The sequence below is a fragment of the Lutra lutra genome, chromosome X, assembly GCF_902655055.1.
Source record: "Lutra lutra chromosome X, mLutLut1.2, whole genome shotgun sequence".
NCBI lineage: Eukaryota > Metazoa > Chordata > Mammalia > Carnivora > Mustelidae > Lutra > Lutra lutra.
In genome coordinates this window covers 82,677,719-82,686,165 of record NC_062296.1, presented here as the reverse complement: position 1 = coordinate 82,686,165, position 8,447 = coordinate 82,677,719, and the positions used below count along the sequence as shown (strand labels likewise).

The 8,447-nt window shown below is 41.5% G+C and overlaps 1 protein-coding gene across 1 annotated transcript; it reads left to right on the top strand.

Annotated features, from left to right (window-relative positions):
• Nucleotides 1–575: 575 nt before the first annotated feature.
• Nucleotides 576–2,244, top strand: LOC125092371 (cell division cycle protein 20 homolog). Its single transcript, XM_047716807.1, has one exon. The coding sequence runs from the start codon at nucleotides 651–653 to the stop codon at nucleotides 2,166–2,168; it is 1,518 nt and encodes a 505-aa protein (XP_047572763.1). The 5' UTR covers nucleotides 576–650; the 3' UTR covers nucleotides 2,169–2,244.
• The last annotated feature ends 6,203 nt before the right edge of the window (nucleotides 2,245–8,447 follow it).

The window sequence follows — 8,447 nt, the reverse complement described above, 5'->3', positions numbered from 1 at the left end:
GGGTCCTGGGATCGAGCCCCGCATGGGGCTCTCTGCTCAGCAGGGAGCCTGCTTCCCCACTTCTCTCTCTGCCTGCCTCTCTGCCTGCTTGTGATCTCTCTCTATCAAATAAATAAATATTTTTAAAAATTCAAGTTATGAATATTTTGGAACTTGCTGTGCACATTATTTCTTTGTATTCATCACAGCTGTTTCCCCAACATATTTAGTTGGTGAAAAACAGTTGGTGACACCTGACCTCTATGTTTATTTACATCATTTCATTAATTTGTTTCATCTAACTGTGGTTATCCCTTTCATTTTGTTTCTATTAGTCTACTGAGCTTTTTTTTTTTCCTGCATTTTACCTAGCTTCTAGACAATCAGCATTAATTCTTCCTCCATTCAATCACCTTATTAGATACTGGGATGATATCTCTGCCTCCAACTTCCTTTTGAAACACTTATTACTTTTCTCTCTGTTTAACTGTGAAAGATTCCTGATCTGCACATTTAGCCTGAGGTAGATGAAAGCAGTTCTGTAAATTAAACAACAGTGTGTGACAGTTCTTTTAAAAAAGTCATTTGAGGGTCCGGGATTGGAACGTGCTGCGGGCTGAAGGACTCGGCGGGCACCCACTCCAAGGACCCCTCCCCTTGTAGACGCTCCCATGGCGCAGTTCGTGTTCGAGAGCGACCTGCACTCGCTGCTGCAGCTGGACGCACCTATCCCCAATGCACCCCCCCCCCCCCCCCCCCCCCCCGCGTGCTGGCAGCGCAAAGCTAAGGAAGCCGCGGGGCCGGCCCCCTCACCCATGCGGGCGGCCAACCGATCCCACAGCGCCGGCAGGACCCCGGGCCGAACTCCCGGCAAATCCAGCTCCAAGACTCAGACCACTCCCAGCAAACCTGGCGGTGACCGCTACATCCCCCATCGCAGTGCTTCCCAGATGGAGGTGGCCAGTTTCCTCCTGAGCAAGGAAAACCAGCCTGAAGATAGCCAGACGCCCACCAAGAAGGAACATCAGAAAGCCTGGGCTTTGAACCTGAACGGTTTTGATGTGGAGGAAGCCAAGATCCTTCGGCTCAGTGGAAAACCACAAAATGCCCCAGAGGGTTACCAGAACAGACTGAAAGTGCTTTACAGCCAGAAGGCCACGCCCGGCTCCAGCCGGAAGACCTGCCGTTACATTCCTTCCCTGCCAGACCGAATCCTGGACGCCCCTGAAATCCGGAATGACTACTACCTGAACCTTGTGGACTGGAGCTCTGGAAATGTACTGGCTGTGGCATTGGACAACAGCGTGTACTTGTGGAGTGCTAGCTCCGGGGACATCTTGCAGCTACTGCAAATGGAGCAGCCTGGGGACTATATATCTTCAGTGGCCTGGATCAAAGAGGGCAACTACCTGGCAGTGGGCACCAGCAGTGCCGAGGTGCAGCTATGGGATGTGCAGCAGCAGAAGCGGCTTCGAAACATGACTAGTCATTCCGCCCGTGTGAGCTCCCTGTGTTGGAACAGCTACATCGTGTCCAGTGGCTCACGTTCTGGCCAGATCCACCACCATGATGTTCGGGTGGCAGAACACCATGTGGCCACCCTGAGCGGCCACAGCCAGGAGGTGTGTGGGCTGCGCTGGGCCCCAGATGGACGACATTTGGCCAGCGGCGGCAATGATAACTTGGTCAATGTGTGGCCTAGTGCTCCTGGAGAGGGTGGCTGGGTTCCCCTGCAGACATTCACCCAGCATCAGGGGGCTGTCAAGGCTGTAGCTTGGTGTCCCTGGCAGTCCAATGTCCTGGCGACTGGAGGGGGCACCAGTGACCGACACATTCGCATCTGGAATGTCTGCTCTGGGGCCTGTCTGAGTGCTGTGGATGCTCAATCCCAGGTGTGCTCCATCCTCTGGTCTCCCCACTACAAGGAGCTCATCTCAGGCCATGGCTTTGCCCAGAACCAGTTGGTTATTTGGAAGTACCCAACCATGGCCAAGGTTGCTGAGCTTAAAGGTCACACAGCCCGGGTCCTGAGTCTGACCATGAGCCCAGACGGGGCCACTGTGGCCTCAGCAGCAGCAGATGAGACCCTGCGGCTGTGGCGCTGCTTTGAGCTGGACCCTGCACGGCGGCGGGAGCGGGAGAAGGCCAGCGCAGCCAAGAGCAGCCTTATCCACCAGGGCATCCGTTGAGGACCAACTCATCACCTCAGTTGTTTTGGGTTGTTTTTCTTTTTATATTTTTCTAATAAAGTCACATCTCCCTCTCTTAAAAAAAAAAAAAGTCATTTGAAATTAACTCTCCTAGGAATCTATTTACCCCTCATTCGTATCTTTGGGATATTTTATATAAAACATAGTACACTGCTGATATAATCCCTGGACTGTTTTATTTTCTAGTGAACAAAACTAAAACTAAAGAAGGAAAGAGATTATCCTACAGAAGTGACATTTAAAAGCATAAATAACATTTTAATTTCTGAGCACTGACAATTTACTTGTATATGGGGCAAGCAGTTTTTAATTCATAATGTTATTAAGCCCCAATCTGAGCCAGGTACTGTGCTAGGCACTGAGTTACACAGTTATTGAAGACAACCCTTCACTCAAGTAGTAGCTGTAGCTTATACATAGAGACAAGAATACAATTATAATACCATCAGTTGTTACAAGTTAAGAACAAGCTAAGGACCAGGTGCCAGTTTAAAGGTTGAAGAAACGCCTCCTCAGGACTGAACAAGTAGGAATAAGGCAGGTAGGAAAGGAAAAATGATGTTCTAAGCCACAGGAACAGTATTTGTAAAGGCATAGATGGTAAAGCATAAACTGTGTATATAAAGGTAGTTAAATTTTAGCAAGGCCTCCATCCTCTAGGATCCTTGAAATTGTAGTTGGTGTCCTTCCCTTTGATTTCCCAAACAATACTTATAATATAGACCAGTGTTAAATTATGCATAACAAAATACTTATATTAAACAGGCTTTCTACTGTCTGCATATAAGGATCACTTTAAACTTTTTACACTTGACTACTCTCAAGTGGTATCCATTTGTAGATAAATTTGATGGGAATAGACAAGTTGATTATTTACCACATAAACCAAGCTCTAATTATAATTACATGAGAGAAAAGATATTCTTTAGGAAAATTATTCAGGTAAGACCATTGTCTTAGACCAGTGGTTCTCAAACTTGAATGTACACCAGAATTCCCTGGAGGCCTTGTTAAAATGCAGACAGACAGGCCCCAAACCCAGAGTTTTGATCATCAGGTCTGGGTAGGGACTGGAAATTTGCATTTCTAATAAGTTCCCAGGTGATGCTGATGCTGCTAGCCCAAGACTACATGGTCTACAGACTTCTTTGAAGACACTGCAGTCATAGGACTGTAAATATCAAATCATATCAACTATGCGTTAACCATAAATCAGAGTTTAAAGCTCCAAAAATAACAGATTGCACCCAAGATGTTTTCCAACTGAAGCCTAGAGACTTTAAATCTCATTCACTCCCCAGTCCCCCACCTCCTTAGCTTTGTCCTCTGGGCTTCAGAAAGCAATGTGATTTAAATAATTTATTCCCATACTAAAAGCCTTGTTTCTGACAAGCACACTCTCTCCTGCACTCTGGTGCTTTCTGAAATATTCTGTTATGTAAGGAACAAATTACTCCCAAATTTAAGCAGATGTCAACAGCTATTACCCTTGTGAAAGCTGCTTGTGAAAGTGTGGAGAGTGATCTTTAATGTTTTCTCTTTCTAGTAAAGGAGAAATCAAGCAAAAGAAATGTCACTCTGAGGGTCCAGATACTTGCAGTTGAATTTAAATAATGAAATAAAATGTCAATATTTTCAGGGAACATTTGTCTTTTAAAAAAAGCTTTCTTTGCTTCCCAAGATATATATGGCATTTTGGCTAAATGAGGTTTGTTAATATATTCACTGAGCATAATCACAGAAACCTTCAAGCAAAACAAGGTTCAGAGTAGCCCCAGGTTTGGTGTTTTTTTTTTTTTTTTTTTTAATGACAGAATGGCTGGGTTTAAACAAAACATAGGCAATGAAGCTTCATTTTCACCCAGAAGAGCCTGTTCCCCACTTGCCTTGTTATGAAACCCTGCTGGCTGAGGGAGCCTCTGGTACAATGACTCCACAGTTATTTTAAGTAGCCCTGTGGGAAGAATGGGGGATGGGATGAACACAAGGTTGATAAATTCACTTACCCACCTCTGGAGGAGTGGAGCTCTGGATAGGGCCCTGCCTTATTTACTGGGCAAAAAGTGTAATTCATTAGATTTGGCATACGGAAAGGTGGGAGGGGGGAGAAAAAGGAAAAAGAGAACACTAAATTGAAAGTATTTCCATTTGTCCATAATTTTTTAAGGAAAACCACAGAATAAGCAATAGAATGTTTTTTAAAAATATTTTTAATGAACATATCACTACTCAATCAACTCCTATTTCAATGCTCTTGCTAAACTGAGCTGAAATATCTATGAAGCTCTTATCATCTGTGCACAGTTGGGGCTGTCAGAAGCATGATGAAGAACACCCTGAGCCAAGCCAAGTTAAAAGCAACAGATTTCACGTTGGGCAACATTTTCTTTTTACCTAGAAAACACTCACATACACTATGTGTGGATCTCTTGATGAGGTGATTTCTTGTAGGAAACGAGCCCACACCATAACTTCCCTGTGTCTAGCCACTTGGAGAGGATTCCCGTCTTCCCTGCGGCTGCCCCCATATCAGGTCATGAGCGTTGAGCTGCTCTCTAAGCCCTTCCCAGTACATAGGATTAGAGAGGGCAGGATGAGACAGGTGAAATAGCCACTTTCTCAAATGTCAGGACCCTGACACAGGAATCATGAAATTTAAAAGTAGCCTCATAAATTTTAGACCCAAGCCATAATGCCTAAAGAATAATCTGATACTGTAAATGTCATAATACTTAAAGAAAAATGTCTCAGGTAACAGAGAAAACATTTGTCAAATGTATAACATCAAAAATAAATGAAGCATATATGGATTAGTGTGAGTATCCATCCTACAGGGTTTGAGAGAATAACCCCAAATAATTATTTATTTTTTAATATACAGCAAATTATCCATAACTATTGGTTTTGTGGAATAAATTCTATAACTATTATAACCACAGTGATAACTATTGTATTTCATAAATTCTAAGGTGCGATATTTTATACATTTTTATATCTAACAAATCAGGATGCATCTTACAGTGAATAGTGTATTGTGGTTTTATTGGCATTTTAAAAGTTGAGTAGCACATAAAACAACAATGCAGTTTATATTCAATGGAGTCTTTTCTTTGGTGATATGTATAATTACCTATGATAGGGAAAACTTAAGCATGAAACATTGCAACTAAGAAATCATATTCTGAGTAACTTACTATATTCAAGGGTTTACTTGGGTTTTAAAAAAGTTGATGAGAAGGCAAAATTACATAGAATTCACTCCTGATTTCAGATTGAACAATATAGTAAGAGAGGGTCATAAATAAACAGTTAAATAAGTGCAAGATTTAGTGCTATGGGAACACAGAAGAAAGACAGACATCCTAATTAAGAGATCAGAGAAGGCCCATGGAGGAGGTGATTTTTGACATGAGTCTTGAAGGATAAGAAGGCTTCCATGATGCACATTTGATGCAGGTTAAAGAGGTAGGATTTAGCCTGGAGAAGAGGAGAAGCAAATCTTGGAAATCATTCAAGAAATATCAGAGAATTATGATATAAACTAAATAAGGAAACCAACTGGCAATACTAGTTTGGGCAGGGGTGGGGGTGAGGGCAGAGTAAAATTCAGATTATTTGAGGCATAGTAAGTTTGAGGTATTTATAGGACATTATAGTAGGCATTTGCCTTTTTTGAATGTCCATCCCACACGGAGGAGTTTCCCCACTTTGTAAGTTTTGTTAGAAAGAGGAACCTACTTCCCAGTACAAAAGCAAAAAAAGCTAAATATTTGCTTTCTGACTTTCCTGCTGCTAGGGTACAGTTGGTAGTTGTAGGCCAGCCTTGGCCAAAAAGACATGCCTGTCCTGGGGCTTGAATCCGAAGTCAGTGATTCAAAAATGTAAGGCCAGGGAGAATTCTTTTGGAGGTGATATTAGTGGCAGGATCCAGTATCCATTAGAAATTGCAGTATTCAATATTCAGCATTCAGCAGTACTGTTGTCACCACACTGGTTCTGCTGAATGATTTCAGCCAGAGTCCCAGCTATGAAACCTCACTACAATCTTGCCAGTTTTCCAACCTGGTTTTCCAACTTTCCCAGGAATGTTGAGAGATAGATAATATATTCTTAATCGGTTGCTTTTCTACTTAAATCCATAAGACTTAGTTTCTATGGTTTGCAAAACAAGAACCCAAGGTGCTACTTATATTAGAAGATGTCTGACAAAGACTTGGAAGAGGAGCACAGAGCACAGGAGGGAAGTTGGACTAGACAAATAAAGAGGGGAATCATTTGACTAGGACCAAAAATTAAAGGTAAGTCAGAAAATACAGATATAGACAGAGAAAAGAGTAAGGAAAGAAATAGTATAATTTGAGGAAGATGATGGAGCAAGAACACTTTGCATATGTGAGAGGGGAGGGAATAGTCAGAAAGCCATAGAAAGCACCTGTTCTGAGGGCCTACTATGTACTAAACATCTTATACATGCTAGTTTGTTTAATATTTACAAATTTTGATATTGGTATTGGTATCCTGACTTTGCAGATGAGGGAAAATGGTATGCATAGACATTTATTAAATAACTTTTTGAAAGCCCCATAAATAATACATGGTATAGTCAGGATTCAAACTCAGATTTATCTGATTCCAACATCACACTGCCTCCATGCCAGAAGCTTTAGGAAAACACTTTGGTATGGAAACCAACGATAAGGTGTTAACACAAGAGTTCTCAAAACTGGCTGCACATTGGAGAGATAAGGAAACTGCTGATGCCTGGATCACATCCCTAGAATTTTCCATGTTATTGCCGTGAGGTGTAGCCTGGGGATCAGAAGCTTCCCAAGTGATTCCAAAGTGCAGCCAAGGTTGAGAACCACTTTGGTAGGTGCTATTTCATCAGAGAAGTTAAATTGCCTTAAGAGTGAGTGGGAAATTAGGCTACAGAAACAGCAAGTGATGATGGTGATAAATAGCTTGAGAACAGTGCAGTGAAGGGGGAAAGGTTTGAAAGACATGAGTTTCAAGTGGATTGAAAAGTAAATTCCAAGTGGACCCAAAGAAAGTGAGTGTTCAAGGCTATTCTTAAGTTATAACTATGGAGGTGAAGGGCTGTTGCTAGATATGAGTAGGTCTTAGGAGACTTGTAGGAGAATATGCTTTGGGAAGATAAAGAGCAGTCAGAAAGGCTGAGAAAAAGGGGCCCTTGGTAAGTGAGAATTGCAGATAAAAGGGAGAAGGTTGAACTTCTGGAGAAGATGGAGTCTGGTATTCAAGAGAAGAGAAAGGTTAACCTTCAGAAATGAAAAGGACACTTTTTCATTTAATAAAGGAAGAAAAGATATTTTTGTGTCAGAGTGGACTGAGATAAGTGGTGGGAAAGTAATAGGAGGAGCTGGAAGGAAGTGAAAGGGCAAGATTGGAAAATGAGCATCAGGAATGAAATAAAGGAGTGAAAACAAAAGAATTGAGTAGTGTTCACCTAGAACAAGATAAAAGGAATTTCAAGAGTAATTATTATTAGGATTACATGACTTTAACAAACAAACTTGAGAGTTTTGAAAAGGTAAGAAAATTGATAGGAGAGTTTACCCTGAGTTGGAGATTGTCCAGGCTGACTGGAGGGAGGGTCAAGGGAAGAAAGAACTTTGGGGTGCCACTGAGATCACATACAGATGTACATTTGAAATCTAAGCAAGACTTTTTACATAGACATAAAATTTAGTATATTAAAATTTACATGAGCCTCCACCTCTTGATTGGCACACAAAATATGTGAAATCCATACTATCATGTTGATATGCAAAAGTGTTCAATGACAGATAATGATGACTCAGAGGAAGAAGCTGTGGTTTCAAATCAAGAAATAATTAGAAGTGATTAGACTATTGGCCAGAGGCCTAAATAATTAATTTGGTAATTCATCTTTCCTGTTTTCAGATAGGCCACATATCAAGTACTGGCTAAAACATACAAATTTAGATATAGGTAAAAATCAGCCCCATAAATACAGAATGCTAATTTCATCAATTTTGCCTTTTCTAATTCAACGGGGAAAGGAAGTTTCTCAAATATTGCTCAAACTGATACATCTGCTCTCTTCTAATTCAGATCTCCTTCCGATTGTTTCTGAAACCTCCTCATTCTAGCCACAAACCACTTAACAGTAAATGTTATTTATGACCACATTTTATTTTATTTATTTTTTAAGTAAGCTCTATGCCCAGTGTGGGGCTTAAACTCAAGACTCCAAGAACAAGAGTTGCATGCTCT